The 20,695-nt window shown below is 42.7% G+C and overlaps 1 protein-coding gene across 4 annotated transcripts in view; it reads right to left on the bottom strand.

Annotated features, from left to right (window-relative positions):
* The window catches only part of LOC111977253 (DNA (cytosine-5)-methyltransferase 3A), a 30,329-nt gene extending 18,287 nt beyond the window's left edge, over positions 1-12,042 (bottom strand). For all 4 annotated transcript variants that reach the window (XM_024006633.2, XM_024006631.2, XM_024006630.2 and 1 more), the window contains exons 1-5: positions 11,950-12,042; positions 5,815-5,955; positions 2,951-3,096; positions 2,575-2,788; positions 89-1,896 (exon numbers count right to left, since the gene is read on the bottom strand). In XM_024006633.2, coding sequence (XP_023862401.1) covers positions 89-1,896; positions 2,575-2,788; positions 2,951-3,096; positions 5,815-5,944 — 2,298 coding nt within the window. In that variant the 5' untranslated portion in view covers positions 5,945-5,955; positions 11,950-12,042. The remainder of the gene's footprint in view (positions 1-88; positions 1,897-2,574; positions 2,789-2,950; positions 3,097-5,814; positions 5,956-11,949) is intronic.
* Positions 12,043-20,695: the final 8,653 nt, after the last annotated feature.

Below are 20,695 nucleotides of genomic sequence, written 5' to 3'. Positions count from 1 at the left end.
GACAATACCAACACAATGGGTAAGGAGTGCAGGAGTGCAGTGAGTGCAGTGACATACAAGTGTGTGATGCTTTTTGTCTTTCCCCTACCTGTGTGAAGACCTTCTGAGCTTCAAGTGGGGGGCAAGGCATGGCTAAGAGGGTCAAAACAAGTTTCCTGAAGATGCTGGTTGATCCAGAAGCCTTCAACACAGTGCACCAATGTTGCTCCAGCGAGGTGGCTGCAGAGCCATTTTGGATGCCCCCATCAGATCCATTTTCTCCCTCTTCCCACTCTCCCTCCTCTGCCAGCTGGTACTCCAGGAACTCCTTGTTCAGCTGGCTGATCTCCTCAGGTGAGCTGCAGAGCCCAAGTTTAGCCCCTAGCTCTCCCACCACCTTCCCTGTGACCTTCAGCCTACCCTGGGGGCTCAGTAGCTGGGCCATGCTCCTCAACACGCCGTCACTCAGAGGCAGCCCCTCCGCCACGCTGGCTGTAAGTGCTGTGTAGAAAGACAGAGCCTGTTCCTGTAAAAACTGCAGTGCTTCACTTCCTGACTCTGATGACTCACACAGGAAGTCCTCCACTGCAGCCCCACCTATGTTCAGCTCTGGCCCTGGCAGGTGGAACTTTGTGGTCTTGAGGAGAGAGACATCACGTTCCTTGAGGAAACGCACGACAGCTTGAGGACGGAGGAAACTGGAGGCATAGGAGCGCAGGAGGTTGCTGGCTTCCTGTAGGATGTGCACCAGGTCGGCCCGGGCCGAGCCCTCATGGTGGTGCAGTCGCTCCTGGAAGGCACGGAGGGGCTCCAGGGCCTGGTTTAGGAACATAAAGGTAGCCCTGATTTGGGGATCCTGCAGTTGTGTGCAGATGAGTTTGGCCTTCTCATCTACTTCATCCTCTTTGTTACAGGAGCTGAAGTGGGAGATTAGATCTGTCCACATTTCCAACACTTTCCTGGCTAACATGCAGAAGTTAAGGCAGCAGGTGGTGAGAGGAAGGGTAAGGCCATTGATACTGGTTATGCTAGAAAACAGTTCCTTCAGGTTGTCATTCTTGGTGGAGCAGAAGGAGTAGTGGGAGTAGATATCTACAATTAGCTCCTGGGCCTGAGTGGAGAGCTCTACCATCCCAGCATGGCAGGATGCATCAGCCACTCCATACAGCCTACCTAGCACCACCACGTTGGGGTTGAGCTCCCTAAGCTGTGAGCAAATCTGCTCAGAGGCAGCACCGTTACCATCTGTGTAGAGAGCAGCGAGGTTAACTGCAGGAAGCCCAAACCTCTTCAAGGTCTCCACCAAAGCCGCAGCAGTTTCCTCTCCAGTATTGTCTTCGGCTGGAGACTGCAGGACATCCAACAGCCTGATGCAGTGTTTGGCTGCCTTCACATCAAAATAGCCTACTAGAACTACAGAAGCTATGCCAGCCTCCCCTAGCACCACTCCTCCGTACATGTATATGCAGTAAGGAGTCTTTTGGCAAGCGGACACTATGTCTTCTGGGTACTGTAGTCCCAGGACATACTGACCGTATCTGTTAGACACCTGGTCCCCAGCCGCGGACGGACCAGAGACGCAGTTAACCTGAATGAAGCACAGGACCAACTCACTACAGGGTGGACAGCTGCTGATGCTGCCCTGCCTGCTCTTTCTCGCCTCGGTTCTTACGTTGCATCCATTGGCAGCCAGGGTAAGCTTGTGGTGCCTCTTGCACTGCGAGTGACGCTTGAGGTCAACAAGGCCCGAGTGATAGATGTTGAAATTCATGTCACACAGACTGCAGTAGGCATGGAACTCTCCCAGAGTGCTGGGCCCTACCCAGGAGTGCGTCTCCCTCCATATATCTTCATAAACTATACGTTTCCTTTGATACTTCCCTAAAGCTTCTTCATCTGTGTCGGTGTCCAACCCCCCTGTCGGAAAAAAGGAAAACACAAACTGATTAACACAAAAATACCAACAATATTCCATCCGGAATATAAGGTCACAAACAGCACAAAGAACATTTCAACTCAAGATTAGAGCCCTGCACGGGCATGAATTTTAAGCCCGAGCCATACCCGCGACTTTCAGGCCCTGTCTTACCCAGGTTCGAGTGCTTCTGCCAAATTTAAGGTGCATGTGTCCCTGCCTCAAATTAGAGATAACTTCCTTCATTAGTATCCATTAGCTGCTCGTCTGTGTCTTCCTCTCTCCCTGCGCTGCAAGCGGTCTGCTGCTAGTCTGCGTGTGTGTGTATCCATGACAAGACTTTTAGATATTAGCTAGCTACATTTCGTCACTCTAAACTCTGACAAAACTCAATGAACATTATTTCTATTATTTCACTATTTCTGTGAAATAATCTCTCCTGTCGACTCTGACAATAATCTTGTGGTGTTATATTTGACCTGGTTGAAGCACTTCTGACACTGTGTTATGATCTTAGCAAGATATGAATGCAGAGCATGAGCAAATGGCTTAGCTTCAAAATGCAAGTGATCGTATTAATGAAAAACAGGCCCTACCCAGCCCTAACCAATGTATAGTTTAAGGGGCCTGTCGGGCTCGGGGAGCAGAGCACTACTCAGGATAAGTGAGAGAATGGATACCTGATTGACTGGGGTTGCGGCTGGCAGACTTGCGGCCAAGTCCCTGGGGGGAGCGGAGGGGGGGTCTGGCAGGCTGGATCTCCTGGCCCTGGCGAGCCTCCACAGGGTTATACACCTGCCCCACCAGGTTAGCCTGGAAAAACCTCTTGAACCACTTCAGGAATACGAAGTTGGGCTGGAACCTTCCGTTCATCAGCTCCTCCACTGGAACAAACTAAAGGGGAGGGATTTAGAACAATAAGCAAATACCACATGGAAGCAAAGGGCAAATCCCTATCAACCCTCTGCCCAGCGATAAAATATTAACGTACAATCAAAGAAATATCCTTGATTTACAGTTAATGTGATGGATAAGAAAGTATGGGTGTAGTCTAACCTTGGTGACACCAGTCTTTCGGAAGCCAGCTTGAAGCAGATTGTAGTTGTGGATGAAGTCTGGTGTGTCCTGGGCCTGGAACTTCACTGTGCTCATGTCAATGCACCCAGGGAAGAGCCAGTCCATCAGCTGGCAGTAGCAGGAACCTGCACACCACACACACAATAAAAGTTTAAGACTATCTAGTAACAAGGGAGAGCAGGACAGAATAGCCAATAGTGAAACATGCGTTCAAATGTTATTGGTCACATGCACATGTTTAGCAGATGTTATTGCAGGTGTAGCGAAACGCTTGTGTTTCATCAGTCAATAGAGAGAAAAATACCTGCCCACTAAGTGTCAGGAGTCTACATTTCACAACTGTACAGTACCAGTCAAAAGTTTGGACACAACTTCTCATTCAAGGGTTTTTCTTTGTCATTACTATTTTATACATTGTAGAATAATAGTGAAGACATCAAAACTATGAACTAACACATACGGAATCATGTAGTAACCAAAAAAGTGTTAATTAAATCAAAATATATTTTATATTTCAGAATCTTCAAAGTAGTCACCCTTTGCCTTGATGACAGCTTTGCATACTCTTGGCATTCTCTCAACCAGCTTCATGAGGAAGGCTTTGAAGGAGTTCCCACATATACTGAGCACTTGTTGGCTGCTTTTCCTTCACTCTGCGGTCCAACTCATCCCAAACCATCTCAATTGGTTTGAGGTCGGGTGATTGTGGAGGCCAGGTCATCTGATGCAGCACTCCATCACTCTCCTTCTTGGTAAAATAGCCCTTGCACAGCGTGGATGTGTGTTTTGGGTCATGGGATGGCGTATCGCTGCAGAATACTGTGGTAGCCATGCTGGTTAAGTGTGCCTTGAATTCAAAATAAATCACTGACGTGTCACCAGCAAAGCATCCCCACACCTCCTCCTCCATGCTTCACGGTGGGAACCACACACGCGGAGATCATCCATTCACCTACTCTGCATCTCACAAAGACACAGCGGTTGGAACCAAAAATCTCACATTGGGACTCATTAGACCAAAGTACAGATTTTCACCGGTCCAATGTCCATTGCTCGTGTTTCTTGGCCCAAGCAAGTCTCTTCTTCTTATTGATGTCCTTAAGTAGTGGTTTCTTTGCAGCAATTTGACCATGAAGGCCTGATTCACACATTCTCGTCTGAACAGTTGATGTTGAGATGTGTCTGTTCCTTGAACTCTGTGAAGCATTTATTTGGGCTGCAATCTGAGGTGTAGTTAACTCTAATGAACTTATCCTCTGCAGCAGAGGTAACTCTGGGTCTTCCTGTGGCAGTCCTCATGAGAGCCAGTTTCATCATAGCACTTGAAGTTTTTTGCGACTGCACTTGAAGAAACTTTCCAAGTTCTTGACATTTTCCAGATTGACTAACCTTCATGCCTTAAAGTAATGATGGTATGTTATTTCTCTTTGGTTATTTGAGCTTTTCTTGACATAATATGGACTTACGCATTCCTGCGTCTGTCTCCCGAACCATTCATACCAACGTGACCAAGTTCACATACCAAGTTTTCTGTGATGGTGAATAAAAAGTTGGCTACAGTTCAACACAAAATGTTGTCAGATACTTACAGTGTGTTCTGGTCATATCTGAGCTGGCTAGCCAGCTAGATAGCTAACAAGCTAACAAACTAACCAAAATATTTTCTAGAAAGTTGCTTTTAGTTGCCTGGCTTGTTAGTGACATATCCTAAACACATTTTTAATCTAATGGGTTTTTTGGCATGTAACGTTGCTATTTGGACCCAGCTGCTGCGATGTCATGTGCCATTTATGTGTTTATACTTTTTCATAATGACAATGACATGTATAGAATGTTCATGATTTAATGTGTGGCAAAGCATACACAGAAAACAAAGACAAACACCATTTATTTTCAAAATAACAGAATAGTATATTTTGAGTTTAATTATGGTCTGTGCAGCATATAGGCTACATGGCTGCGCCATGCAAATTAAATCGATAGTTCTTATTTTGTTCATTAAACAGACAAGACACACTTACATTCATTCCCCTGTTCTGATCTCAGTCAACCCACATATATTTTATAGTAAGAATTAATATAATAGATTATAACAGAATAAAATATCAATAATATCTTTCACACACAAATTGAGTGTCACAGAACGTGTGGAACCTCTGTCATATAACAAAAAACTTGTATTTTAAAACAGAGCCCACGCCCTAATTTTTTGCTGCAGAACTATTCGAATCTTCTCTTTCTGATCATGTAAAGAAACTTACATTTCAGAAAGTATCTTTTTTGATCCACGTTGGATGTGATCACACCATTGCGCAATTTCTCCATTCAAACTCCCCAACAGTTATTCTGTCTGAAGACAGCTAGGTTTCTAACTTAAACTACAAATCGCTAGGAGCCTAGGGATATTAACCCATCATTTATTAGCTAAATATAAGGGCCTTTAAATATTTACCTGTCAAAGTCAAGAAATAATTTGTGAAATGACAGTATGCGTTCCACCAGGCTAAATGCCAAAGCATTTATGTGACAGTAGACAAGAACAGCTCAAGGAAATAATTAGATACATTTAAATTGAGAGAATAAATGCATTAAAAGTATATCTGTGAAGCTTTGTGATTGACAAGGACAAGTTTGATGTCTGACAAAAATGACGAAAAGTGACATTTATACTGAGAAGTTAGCAGGACTTTTAAATACATTACCGCAATCATGACTAGGCCGGTTGACGGAAATAAAAGTACAGGTTTTGCTGCTGGCAATACCTTTCAGATATAATGAAAAGTTCGACAAAAAGTTGGCGGCAAAATGTCTTGTTTGGAAAAGCGGTACTAGTGAGACGGTACCTGAACATATCTGCTCTATCCTGGTGAATTTGATGTCCAGGATCTTATTGAGCCAGTCCAACACCTCAAAACGGCTGCATTTCTCTGCAGTGGCATCTGGGGTCTGGTCCGGGTCCACATATGTCGCCATTTTTTTGTTACCTAGAAAATTACACAACATAGAGAAGTTTCACATGGACATTATAGCATTTCTTTTAACTCAAACATTTGCACCTGTGTGTAATCATTTAAATATAAGTGCTGGTATAAGATATTATACACCAACAACTAAATAACAATCCTATATTCAAGCCTATATTTCCTTGTGTCAAATTTGTAATAACCAGTGTCACATTTTTTATTTCTTGACAATAGTAAATATGTAATCTGAAGCCTTAACAGCCCCCAATCAGGTAAAAAGAAGATGGGGACCAGTATTTCATAGGAAGGGAGACAGCTCTATGTTGTCACAACAACTGATGTGCCTATCAAGGTAATTCCTACCTTTTGGACCTCAACTTTTGGGAGGAAAAGTATATGCACTGTATATATATATACACACTACCATTCAAAAGTTTGGGGTCACTTAGAAATGTCCTTGTTCTTGAAAGAAAAGCTAAATTTTTGTCCATTAAAATAACATAAAATTGTATCAGAAATACAGTGTAGACATTGTTAATGTTGTAAATAACTATTGTAGCTGGAAACGGCAGATTTTCTATGGAATATCTAAGGCGTACAGAGGCCCATTATTAGCAACCATCACTCCTGTGTTCCAATGGCACATTGTGTTAGCTAATCCAAATTAATAATTTTAAAAGGCTAGACAGGAGCCAGACAGGAGCCGCTAGAGCCGTCCGCCAGACAGGAGCCGCTAGAGCCTTCCGCCAGACAGGAGCCGCTAGAGCCTTCCGCCAGACAGGAGCCGCTAGAGCCTTACGCCAGACAGGATCAGCCAGAGCCTTCCGCCAGACAGGATCAGCCAGAGCCTTCCGCCAGCCATGAGCAGCCAGAGCCTTCCGCCAGCCATGAGCAGCCAGAGCCGCCAGCCAGCCATGAGCAGCCAGAGCGCCAGCCAGCCATGAGCAGCCAGAGCCGCCAGCCAGCCATGAGCAGCCAGAGCCGCCAGCCAGCATGAGCAGCCAGAGCCGCCAGCCAGCCATGAGCAGCCAGAGCCGCCACAGCCATGAGCAGCCAGAGCCGTCCAGCCAGGATCCGCCAGAGCCGTCAGCCAGCTATGAGCAGCCAGAGCCGTCAGCCAGCTATGAGCAGCCAGAGCCGTCAGCCAGCTATGAGCAGCCAGAGCCGTCAGCCAGCCATGAGCAGCCAGAGCTGTCCAGCCAGGATCCGCCAGAGCGTCCAGCCAGGATCCGCCAGAGCCAGCAGCCAGGATCCGCCAGAGCCAGCCAGCCAGGATCCGCCAGCCAGCCAGACAGCCAGGATCCGCCAGCCAGCCAGGATCCGTCCCTCATTCCGGAGTGTCCCCTCATTCCGGAGTGTCCCTCATTCCGGAGTTGCCCCTCATTCGGTGTTGCCCTCATTCCGGTGTTGCCCTCATTCCGGTGCTGCCCCTTAGTCCGGTGCTGCCCCTTAATTAGTGGGGTAATTTGGAGGGTGGTCATTTTGAGGAGGCTACGAAAGCGGGTAGTGACTATGGTGGGGTGGGACCACGACCAGCGCCAGAGCCGCCACCGTGGACAGACGCCCACCCACCAGACCCTCCCTAGACTTTATGCTGGTGCGCCCGGAGTTCGCACCTTAAGGGGGGGGGGGGGTTATGTCACGTTCCTGACCTTATTTTTCCTTTGTTTTACTTTGTTTAGTTGGTCAGGACGTGAGCTGGGTGGGTAGTCTATGTTTGTGTCTAATGTTGGGGTTAATGTGTTGCCTGATATGGTTCTCAATTAGAGGCAGGTGTTTGACGTTTCCTCTGATTGAGAACCATATTAAGGTAGGGTGTTCTCACTGTTTGTTTGTGGGTGGTTGTCTCCTGTGTCTGTATGTTCGTACCACACCCGACTGTATCGTTTGTTTGTAGTCTGTACCTGTTCGTGCGTTCTTCGTTATATGTAAGTTCTCTAGTCCAGGTCTGTCTTCATCGTTTATTTGTTTTGTATTAGTCAAGTGTTATTTTCGTGTTTCGTCGGTTTCATTTAATAAATTATGTCTACCTTCAACGCTGCGCTTTGGTCCAATCCCTACTCTCCCTAGAAAAGCCGTTACACTTTCTTCTAAAACTCGTCTGTCTAGTCTTGTTCTGAGAAATTAAGGCTATTCCATGCGAGAAATTGCCAAGAAACTGAAGATCTCGTACAACGCTGTGTACTACTCCCTTCACAGAACAGCGCAAACTGGCTCTAACCAGAATAGAAAGAAGAGTGGGATGACCAAGAGATAACTTGCTCAGTGCACAACTGAGCAAGAGGACAAGTACACTAGAGTGTCTAGTTTGAGAAACATACGCCTCACAAGTCCTCAACTGGCAGCTTCATTAAATAGTACCCGCAAAACACCAGTCTCAACGTCAACAGTGAAGAGGCAACCCCCGGGATGTTGGCCTTCTAGGCAGAGTTGCAAAGAAAAAGCCATATCTCAGACTGGAATAGACTTCATTTCTCAGAACAAGAATAGACTGACGAGTTTCAGAAGAAAGGTCTTTGTTTCTGGCCATTTTGAGCCTGTAATCGAACCCACAAATGCTGATGCTCCAGATACTCAACTAGTCTAAAGAAGGCCAGTTTTACTGCTTCTTTAATCAGAACAACAGTTTTCTGCTGTGCTAACATAATTGCAAAATGGTTTTCTAATGATCAATTAGCCTTTTAAAATGGTAGAGTAAATGGCTGTTAGTCGGCTAGTGACAGTGACTAAGTTCAGGGCAGGGTACTGGGTGGAGGCCGGCTAGTGATGGCTATTTCACAGTCTGATGGCCTTGATATAGAAGCTGTTTTTCAGACCCTCGGCCCCAGCTTGTACTGACCTCGCCTTCTGGATGATAGCGGGGTAAACAGGCCGGGGCTTGGGTGGTTGATGTCCTTGATATTTTCTACATTTTAGAATAATAGTGAAAACATCAAAACTATGAAATAACACATATAGAATCATATAATAACCAAAAAAGTGTTAAACATATCAAAATATATTTTATATTTGAGATTCTTCAAATAGCCACCCTTTGCCTTGATGATGGCTTTGCACACTCTTGACATTCTCTCAACCAGCTTCACCTGGAATGCTTTTCCAACAGTCTTGAAGGAGTTCCCACATATGCTGAGCACTTGTTGGCTGCTTTTCCTTCACTCTGCGGTCCTTCACTCTGCGGTCCTCATAAGAGCCAATTTCATCATAGCTTTTGACGGTTTTGCGATTGCTCTTGAAGAAACTTCTTGAATTGTTCCGAATTGACTGACCTTCATGTCTTAAAGTAATTTCTCTTTGCTTATTTGAGCTGTTCTTGCCATAATATGGCCTTGGTCTTTTACCAAATAGGTATGTCTTCTGTATATCACCCCTACCTTGTCACAACACAACTGATTGGCTCAAATGCATTAAGAAGGAAAGAAATTCCACAAATGAACTTTTAAGAAGGCACACCTGTTAATTGAAATGCATTCCAGGTGACTACCTCATGAAGCTGGTTGAGAGAATGCCAAGGCAAAGGCAAAGGGTGGCTATTTGAAGAATATCAAATCTAAAATATATTTTGATTTGTTTGACATATTTTTGGTTATTACATGATTCCATATGTGTTAATTTCAGAGTTTTGATGTCTTCACTATTATTCTACAATGTAGAAAATAGTCCAAAAAAATAAAAACCCTTGAATGAGTAGGTGTTTTAAAACTTTTGACCGGTAGTACACTTCCACCTTTCTACCCAGAGAGTTCTTTATTCCTATCTGCACGGTGTACTGAGAACCCAGCTGGCTGTACGGACAGGGACAGTATATCTGGAGAGCCATGATTCCGTGATGTCCCTCTGAAAGGAGATCATTGCCCAGAGCTCGTCTACTTTTTTGTCCAGGGACTGAACATTAGTGATTAATATACTCGCACGTGTTGGATGGTGTGCACGCCTCCTGAGTCGGACAAGAAGTCCACTGCGAATACCTCTCCTCCTCCGGTGGCATCTTGGAGCAGCCTCGGGGATAAGTTAAATTGCCTTGTTGTACGAACAAAGGATCCAATTCGGTAAATTCGTATATTCTGGTCTGAATGCTGGTAAGTTATCAAGAAAATTCCTCTATAGTGGACACTTGGATGCCGTGACTATGTTTTTCAGCAACTGTACCCATTGACTGTAATGTTTTTTCTCTCTTCATATTTACATCCTAATGACCACTACAGAGGACAATTTTGCAGATACAATAAAAGACAAATAACAATATTTAAAAAATATGTATATATTCTTGGTATTGTGTTTTTTCACCCTAAACACTTTTGTAAAAAAATAAAATAAAATCACAAACTTTTCGGGTCTCAGGAGAATACATTTACTTAGCCTTGCTCTGTTGTTTTACCACCCCAAATATTATGACACTTCCTGAATGTAATGTCATTGCAGGAAGGGGCTGATTTTTGAAAGGGGAATTACTACAACCTATCAGGTGGGAAGTGAAATCAGGGAAACACAGAAAATCTTAATACAATAATCATGAAAAAACTTGTTTAAGAGAAATGTAAGTAGGATTATAAAATAATCAAGAAAGATTTTAAATATTGTATTATTTAATGTCTTATAGGTCTCATAGAAGTTCATGAATAGCACCCCGGAATATGACAAAAACGACTACATCCACTAAAAACAAATCCATATCTTTGTGTTTTTATGGTAAATGCCACCTAACTTTTTATTTAAAGACCTTAGGAATGTACATTTTACACTAAATAAGAGATGATATTTTCTGGGGACAGAAAAGGCACCGGAGTGTAGGAATTAGCCTACCCATCCCATTATTAAACCAACCCCGGTCCCCTTCAGGGGGCAGCATGGGGTATTGGGGTAGAAAACCGACCAATGGATGAGGTCGCTCAATCTTTTGTTCTACAGAGAAAGGACTGATTTACTTTTTGCTGTTGTGTGGCAATAGTCAAAGGACAGTTCTTCGTCAAATCAATTCTACTATTTTACACAACTTATTTCAGTAATATTAGGCTATCCTTCATAAAGGCCCACTGGTACTACAATATACAACAGACCGGGTTCATCATAAGACTGAAGGACTCGGAAAAGGGAAACGGCTATGACAATGCAACGGGTCGTTCATTAGGTTTAATTGTTGTATAAGTATATGGGTGTTACATAGGCGAAGTCAAATCATCGAATCCATGGCTGAGAATATTGCTGCCAAACGCGTTTGCAAAATGTGCAAACCACATTGCTTTCCCTTTCTCCGTCAGTTCCGACACCCTGGTCTTATTTTCTCCTCCCCTTTTCCAAACTGTATGAAGAAATCTCGCGGGGTAATTTTTGCCGCGAATGTTCCGTACAAAGAACTGCAGAGCAGTCAGTCTTTCCTCTATCTTTTCTCCGATACAGCTTATGTCAAATGTTGCATGTTCTGGCAGTGTGACAGTTGTAGTAGGCCAACCACAAAGTTAACTAAAAGTATATTGACTTGAAGCCGGCATCTATACCGTGTTCTACATTGTAACAAATTGCCTGTCATGCACACCGGAGTTCAGGATATGGTTATTCTGTTGTCTAGCCTTTATTGTCAATAAAGCTGTTGCCTTTGTACTGGTGGGTAATCCAAGATATCACGACACTATAGGCTACTGTAGATGTTGTTAACAAACAACATTGCTCACCTAATCTTGTTATTCAGCATTGCCATCTCTAATGTCCCCAAACTGATATGTAAACAAATACTGTAGATTGATTATAAAAGACAGGGAGCATCATGTCTACTGACATTGTTTGATCAAATACAGTACCGTAACAGAGGAGTAAGCATGCTGGCTCCTAAACTGTAGCCTTGTCTTTTGTGTCAACCAGTCTTTGTGCTTTTGTGCATTAGGCTCCATGTAGTTGTTGACCACTACATAATGTCGGCTATGCAAAATAAACGGATAATCATAGCTTCACCATGCTTCTCCTGGTGCACGATGGAGAATGATAACTAGTGGCTTTAAATATGAATCAAGGGTCACCTACCTTCGTTGTCCCTTCCTCCGGGTAGACTCTGCCACCCGGTTTGAGAACCACAGGCTTCTTTCTCGATACTCTCCAATGACGTCTCTCCAACCTGGCTATTCTTGATCGGGATTGGCCGACTGTACGAAAAGGGGACGTCCCATTGCTATACATACAATGGTAGCGCTAGAGTAAGAAAAATAGCACGGCTCAGATGTTTAAATTGCGTAAGATTATACAATTATCTTTTATTCGCATTTCGAATATGGCGATAGCTCGACGATTTATGGAAACACACAAACGCTTGTGTGTAATGTCCCGTTGGCGACTTCGGTTGATCGTCTCGAACTTTATGGGCAGTATTGGGGCCAGGAGTTCTTCACCAAGTTGGCCGACTGAGTTCGACTGAAAAACCTGAACATATGAATATCACCAAACCGAAGGCCAACATATAGCCTAACATTAGACCAGACAACCACGAAATTAAACAGACTAACTGAATTGAAGCCGTTTGCGCATTTTTAAAGTTTAAAACACATAGGCTAAATTGCAAAATTATTATTGCGCATGGGCGGAGATGTTTGGTGAACTAGTCATGAGATTATTATGACTTTAACTAGTGATGATCGCCGGTAAACTGATACTTTTGTTGCAACAAAGTTGTCATTTGATAGTTTTGAGTCTTCAAAATTCTTAGACGTTCCTCGTATTGCATTAGGCCTACTTAGCCTAATTATGTTTTAATGTAGGCCTAATCACTTATGCTGTAATGAGTCAGCTATCAAAACAAATCCACAAGATAGATACTGTCTGTAGTGTAACACTTGCTGAAGTTACAAATCGTGACATGGATACAACGTATGTAGGCTATCATCATTAGCAAGGTCTACAATGTAGCCTATCAACCGCAATTGACTAGGTATACCCTTTAATTTCCAATCAAATGGCAGTGTGAATGTTAATCGACGAGGCAACACTATTTAAAAGTTTGAATAAACTCTTGCAGAATTTAATTTAAATTATACGGTCACAATGGGTGACAAATGATGGAAATGAGTGTCAAGAAGATGGCGGTGGCGGTGCGTGCTCCGGAGCTTGCACGTGGACGGTTGAAAGTGGGCGGCCATAGAACCTTATTGAAGACTCACCGCTAATTTTAAAGGAGTAATCTGCATTTCAACATCCATTTTCCCCTAATTGATTGATATGTACCCATTGATTCTCGAAGACTATAACTTAGAAATGCTTAATGAGTTTAGTTCAACTGTCGCACCCCATCAGAACCCAAAATATAAACTCCAATGTTTGAAACAAACGTAATGTAAACAAACACTGTACAGACCTCAAAACACGGTTAAAACTAATATTTTGAATATTTTGACCTTGCAAGCATAGCTCTGTCTATGAGAGTGGTAAAAAGAAAACAGCCCACCACTAAGTTTTTTAGCGGAACAAGTAGCAGGTTACCTTTCTTCATGTTTTAAGTGCTGATTGCCGCTTTAAATTCGTGCGAAATAAACACAAGTGAATCATTACTGCATACGGTTAGGAGGTACAATTTTTGGGTGGATAATGAAATCATAATGACTCACAGGGACAGATGCAGCAATTTTCCTATTGATAAATAAAAACCATTGTCAGTCTCTAATTGGCAGAAAGTAGAAACAAATGATTCACTAGTTGGATAATCTAGGACTAGGTTTAGGCTGATTGAGTTTACTCAACTACACAATATATATATCTCGAGAGAGTTGAGTTGGAATAAGTGTTGGCGGACTGAAGCTCCGACTACATTGAGTCCCTATCAAGCGAGTCCGTATCAGTCGATGTCCATTCTTTAACGCTTTTCTTGTAGTAGGCCTATCTATGTTTGTGCTGTGTAACTAGAAGCTTTTCTTTGGGTGATGAAATCAATCCATAGTTTTTGATAAAAGTAATATTTTACGCGACCCCTGAAAAGGGAGACGTTGTTAAGGGAGAAGGTGCAGTCGTTCATGGACAATTTTTAGGGTGTGCACAGAATCATTTTTTAAATAAAAAAACGATGGATTCCAAATCCAACTGACAACTCTATAACAATCAGGACAACAACAGGTACACAGTAAGCTTAAATAATAGATATTTATAAAAGTATCAATGGTAGTGCACACTTGAAGTCGTAACTTCCTACTCCATTGGAAAATAGTGGATTAAGGGGCGCAGTTTGACAGATCAAATTACATTTTTATTTTAAAAAGTAATGATATCAGCAACCAAAGAAAAGCCTGCATTTACACAGGACAAACATGGGTACAAGGAAAGCATTAAATAATGGACATTTTTACAGGTATTACTTATAGTTACTTGATGTAGTGGCGTTACATTATTCTAGTGGCATCACGCTAGAACCCTGTAAACCTATGGACGATTTCCATATGACAGGGAACTAAATTAGAGCTAGGTTTAGGCATATGGCATTAATTCAATAAATAAACATGTAATTGGTATTGCATTTAGCTGGTTATTTACATATCATTGGTCTGATGATCTCTCATGGTTTTACTTCAGTTTGTTGTAGCCAAACATTTTTGGTCAACAGAACTATTATAACCCTAAAATAGACTTAAAAATAGGTGTAATGGGTTCACACTCAAAATGTTTAGTGCGAACCCATAACACCTCTTTGTTTGTCTGAATTCACAGGTTTTACGCACCAGTCAAGGTTCTCTTTTGATTAGCTATAATAGACTTCTCCCAGAAGGAAAAATATTATATTGTGAGGGCCAGGGGTCTTTGAAATACTTAATCCAATCACATGATGTTTCTTCGATCATCTCTTTGGGCAAAAGAGAGACAAGAGTCACAGTATGAAAGAGCTTATAAAGGGTTGAAGAAATTCTCTCAGTAGAAAACTATTACATGACTCCCTCTTCAAGAGGGCAGTATAAATACAGTATTTTGCATTTTTGCAGCCCTCCTGTAATAGTGCAGTTGTGTCGTTCTGAAAATGTTCTTAAAATGTTTTAGGCCTATGACATGACGTTCAGAGGTAACTACACGATCTGCAACAGCTATATGACAGAAAAGTAGCCTCCAGAATCATTTCGTTTTTCCAAAGTTGAGGATACAGACATGTGTAGGCCTTTTAGGTGCCAGTAGATCATCAAAATAACACCCTGCCCTCCTGACAGCAAGGTCCCATTCCTTTCTCAACACCCCCTTTAGTTTCAGCCCAGTGGAAGCTTGTTATAACCCTATAGCCTTTGTTTGTCTAGCAAACTCTTCACCATCCCATCCTCGACCTTCCCAAGCATGTGGGAGTCAAGGGATGATAACATCAAGGGGTAGATAGAAGGTTGAGAGAGTCACACATTAATGAGATTTGTAAGATATGCAAAAAAATATATATATGTTTTGTCAACGTAAAGTTGCAACTGAATTCCTGTGTGTGTTGAAAATTGGAGTGACCAAATAACAATGAAATGGTCTGATTTTCTCCTTAAGAGCTGCTTGGTCTGCAGGGTTGGAAGATAATTGAGGGATCATATGTGGTCTGTGTTGAATCAGTCAGAAAGAGGGTGCACACATCCATAAATTCCACCAACCTTGTGGAGAAGTAGTGGCACAGAAGGAGAAAGATTAACACACCATGAAGAGCAAGCAAGGTCAAATCCATTTATATGCATTTATAAAGCAGAACACTAATGTCTTTTGGCTACAACAGCCTTTGTCAGAGTTTTCCTAAAGTTAAAACTGTGCCACAACAATGACACTTGATTAAACACCACCTAAGGTGGATTGTGGCTTGGTTTTTGGGATTGTACCCAAAAACGTAACACCTGTGCGTCATCATAATTTTAGGATTACCCAGAGATTCTAATGACATAATGATCAGGATTATTCACTCAGAGTGACATGGTTGAGCCATTGCTGTAAATGATTGACATTGAGACAAACCCATGGCGCCCAAACTCAGTTTGTATGCTTGGCTGTAGTAGGCTACTAGGTCAATAGTCTGTAGGAAAGGTTTAAATTAGAAATGTTATTGTAGATGTGCATACCATCAAAAAGTGGTAATAAGCCATTTTGCTACTTACCCAGAGTCAGATAAACTCGTGGATACCATTTTTATGGCTAGCTAGCATACCTGTAGACTTCCAGTCATTGTGCTAACACTAGTTAGCATTAGCTCACGAAACAACCTTTAATTCCATACTGCACGCAGAGACATAAACATGGTATCCAGGAGTTCATCTGACTCTGGGTATGTAGAAAAATGGCATAATTGCCAGAATCTCGCAGTAAGTATGTAGGCCTAGGTAATAACTTATTTCAAAACCTCACTTAAATAGAGGGGGAGGTGGGAGAGAATGAGTTGTATTTGTAAGTGAGAGAAAAAGAGAAGGGGGAGGGGGAGTCTGAAAGGAGAGAAAACAGAGGTAGGGGTCAGAGGGAAGGAGGGGGAGGGTATAATGCTTTAGGGTTGGCTCTGACAGGTGCGACCAGGCCCAAGTGAATGTCAGTGTCACCATGGGGGGTCATTATAAGCATGTCACAACCAACCAGGGCGCTAGATTAGGGGTTTGTGGGGTGCAGGGATTGTTTGTGTCTCTCACAGTGAACCTGTTATTGCCACAGATCAGAGCTGGAATTGACAGGGAAGAAGGAACAAACACAGGTGGCTGTAACAGTTAAAAAAGACAGCCACGATAAAGTGTGAATGTGTATCTGTGCATGTAAGACAAGCAGATGTGTTGATATCTAAATGGCTTTTTGTATGAGATTAGGTAAGAGGGAAAGTTTGTGACATTTGCAGCAAGTTTGTGTCATGTTGGTAGAGTAAAGAAATAACATCTTAATTTTAAAATAATATTATGAACAAAGGAGTAGTAGGCAAATGCAATGAACCCTTCACGCATCTGACAGTATTGTAAAATGTTATTTTGTAAATATTTTTTCACAAGAAGTACACATAGGTATAGTACAAGTGTTTTCTGGTAGGCCTACTAACTGACCAGGAAGACTATTTCTTGACCAACAGGATTTGTGGTTTATTATTTTGAGCTTGCCAACCCTTTCTAACAGATGTTATGTCAAAGATAAACGTGCTCCAGTGAGCGAAGGTAGGGTCACCAGGGTCACACACACACTTTGCCTTTGTGTAGAATGAACATGCTTCCTCTGTGGAGGGCCTCTTCAGGTTTTTACCACAGAGGGGAAGAAGAAGAGAAGCGAAACCATCTAAATCCTTTAGCTGACAGCGAAACTCAACTTCAGCTGTGTTACAAATCTCCCTTCCATCCCCTCATCTACCAGCTAAAACTGCTCTGTCAAGCCTACAAAAATGGTTGATAGGGTCACAAGTGCCTAGGGAAATCCTCTTATACAAACCTAAAGATTTATTTTATTAATCTCTGAATTAATTCAAATAAATTGTGCATTAACCTTCACAATAGCACTGCAAAGAGAGCCCAAGGGTTTGGATTTGGCTTCACAGGAAGGGTGGAGGGTATGTTATGTGAGGAGTTGGAGAGCACTGGACATGAGCCAACACCTGTCTCTCTCTAGTCTACTGGGTAGGGGTTCAGACGGGTCAGATGCAGGAAAACGTATTGTGACACACCGTTTTTAAGATCATACGCATTTGTAGCTTTGTAGCCTAGAGAGGAACTTGATGCACACCTCAGAGACCTCCAAGGCGCTGATCCTCAATTAATATGGGAACCACACTGGTCCCAAATAAACTTGAATTGAGTAGAAAGTACAGCCTGCACAAGTGAACATGCATGCACTCGCACGCACAGGACTCACATAGTAGACTTCACTCAGATTTTAGATTTGTTTAACAGCGCCATCTACCGTCTTGCATTCTCCCTCGCTTAACTCAAAAACTAGGTTATTCCCCCCATGGTGAAATATAATCACAGACATTTTGAGTATTGTGATACCCATAGTTATAGATAGATAATAGATTACATATATAATACAGGTGACAGAAAATATAATCATTTTTACCAAATGTATTTATTATCTATCTTTAAAAAAAATATTTTGTTATTCTATAACCTTTTATATCACACATTTGGCAGATGAAATGGGAAAGATGATCGTAAATGTATCATTGGCTGGCTATTGTATTTCTGGAGAATCTCTCAGCTGGTGTTAATGACTGAGTGTTTGCTCCATGGGTATAAATAGAATGAGATAATCATTTGTGTTTGTGGGGGTTTTATGAGTTTGAAAAGTGTAACTCTTCCAATTCAACATCCTATGACACCTATTGCTTACTCCTTTCTCTCCTCTCCACAAAGTGCTTCCTGCGTATTAATACCATGTGGTTTCCAACTGTAGATTCTTCTGTAGTCTATAGAGCAAAGCTAAGGCCCCCTCTTTGTGTTATCAGCCTCTCTCTGGGAGCGCTATTAGAGTTGAGTAAACAGACCCAGAATTAAACAGCCTATAAGACACTCTGAAATGAGTGGAGCTCAGCTAATAAACACCTGGAATGGGGTGGGGGTTGAGAAATAACTGGCCTTCAGTATATGTGCTATAGCTCTTTGTCTTTGTTACACACACACACACACACACACACACACACACACACACACACACACACACACACACACACACACACACACACACACACACAAACATTTGTCAGACCATGCTCAAAGGATTTCAATATTTAATTTGGTACTAAAACATGAAAAGAAATATGCAAGCATATTCATATTTGTCTATATCTCTTTCTGTCTCATTCTCCCTCCCATACCCCTCTTCCCATGATTAACCAGGCCTATCGGACTCTATGGTGTGTCGTTTCGTGTTCCTTAGTTACCAGTTGCCATGATTTGCCTGGGCCATTTGTGTTTCCATGGTGATTGTGCCCATTCTGTCGTCTCCCGGCTGCCTCTTGGTTTTGCTGTCCCGATGGCCCCCAGCCCCCGACCCCCCCGACCCACCCCTCTATGCTTCCCTGCCTCACAGACCCAGAAGGCTGTCAGTGTGTGTTCATGTCGCAACTCAGCGATCGCCACCATCCCAGATCAGTAATCTAACTTCTGGTGGTCCATGATACCATGCCTGAATAATCATAGAGAAACAGTGCTGAACGTGTGTTGTAGCACCCAGGCTCTCTCTCTCTGTCTCTCTCTATTTCAACAACAGCTTCTACATATGCATAGATACAGCCATATTAGCAGTATCAAATTACATCATTTTGCTATATAAATGTGTTTCTTTGTTCCAAATGTCTTTGTTTCTTAGTTCCACATTTTTATCAAAAGACATTTAGATAAAATCTAATAGAAATGTAAAAACATGATTTGATGAACAGAGATGGTTTGTTTTGATACATGGAACTGTGGATGGAATACACAGGACAAGTAACACAATCTCACACGCCAAGCTGAAAGCTGGAGTTCTAAGGAATGATCTCCAGGTGGCAGCAGTCAACCGATTGTCTCTGAGAGGATTACATGGAGAGAGGGTAAGTGCGGTGGAGGGTTAACTTGGCATCCTAACTGAGACTGATTCAGTATCACTCCCACTCATTACGCCTGCCTCTTATTCTCTCATTCAGTCTCACACTCTCTGTCCATCTCAGTGACGCTCTCTCCCCTCTCTCTCTCTTTCTCTTTCTCTGCCTCAGACACCGTAAACTAGAACTTTTGCACTGCCAAGTACTTGCCCAAAGTTGGTGTTGGTGTTAGTGCTGGTCTGGAGTAAAAGCCTGCACAGAGTGTGTGTGTGTGTGTGTGTTGTGTATGCATACCCATGTCGGTGCTCAGTGATGGTGTGTCTATGTGTTTGATCCAAATTAATTTGAGGTTCAAATAAACCAATCCCACACACATTTGTTCCTTTGATTATGAGGTTTGTCAGTTTGAGCAGCATTTACCTCACTGTTCCTGTGGCATCAAGAGTCAGCAAACAAGAAAAACTGTGAAACAGCTGAACATTCCTACTCAAATCATGTCCCCAGCAGATGACGGGACTTATGTAGCCTTGAGCCGGACCTTTCAGTGGGCTAGCTAATCCACTCACCCATCACTAATGCAAGCCAGTCCTGCCAGAGAGATACCTATCAAATACCACATGATGAAACTAAAATAAATAGCCTCATCTGTGTGGGGCTGGGTAATTCACACACACAAACACATTTTTGCTTGGCCTGGGACCTATCGATTCAGCTGAAGCTGGTCATTATTCAGTGTGAGGATGAGGAAGTGAGAGCAGAGGGGTGGGACTATTGTCCAGAATTCCATTGTGAGTCAGAGAGGGAGGATGGAGAGATGAGGATGGGGCATCCCACTCACCCTCCACTCTGCTCTGCACAGCTGGAGCCTCTGCTGTGCTGCTGTCATGGCAACAGCAGCAGTCACCACCAGCAGCAGTCCCAGCATGGTCCTACACAGAGGCCAGGAGAACTCACACACATATGGGTACAGAGAAGACACAGGGGAAAATTATAGGACACTAGACAGGCATGCTAAAATGTAGACCTACACAGAGCACAGTGACACATTAAAAAGATGCCAGAGAGCCTAAAGAGCGTTTTACCTAAGATCTGAGTATATTGAACGCCTTGGATTTTCTTTGTGTCAACGTGGGTGGAATAGCACACAGAAAGACAGAGTTGATTGGGGCAGATGCACATGTGATATAATATTTTAAGGCCTACAATTTAGTATTATGTCCAGACCGGGCCTGGTGTCAGTTTCTTTTTGCGAGTGGAGAGGCTGTTTTTTTCATGACCACCAAACGCATAGCGTGTAATATGTCTTAT

Source organism: Salvelinus sp. IW2-2015, linkage group LG17 (genome assembly GCF_002910315.2).
Source record: "Salvelinus sp. IW2-2015 linkage group LG17, ASM291031v2, whole genome shotgun sequence".
Lineage (NCBI taxonomy): Eukaryota > Metazoa > Chordata > Actinopteri > Salmoniformes > Salmonidae > Salvelinus > Salvelinus sp. IW2-2015.
The sequence above is the reverse complement of the archived record's forward strand: the minus strand, read 5'-3'. Positions and strand labels throughout refer to the sequence as shown.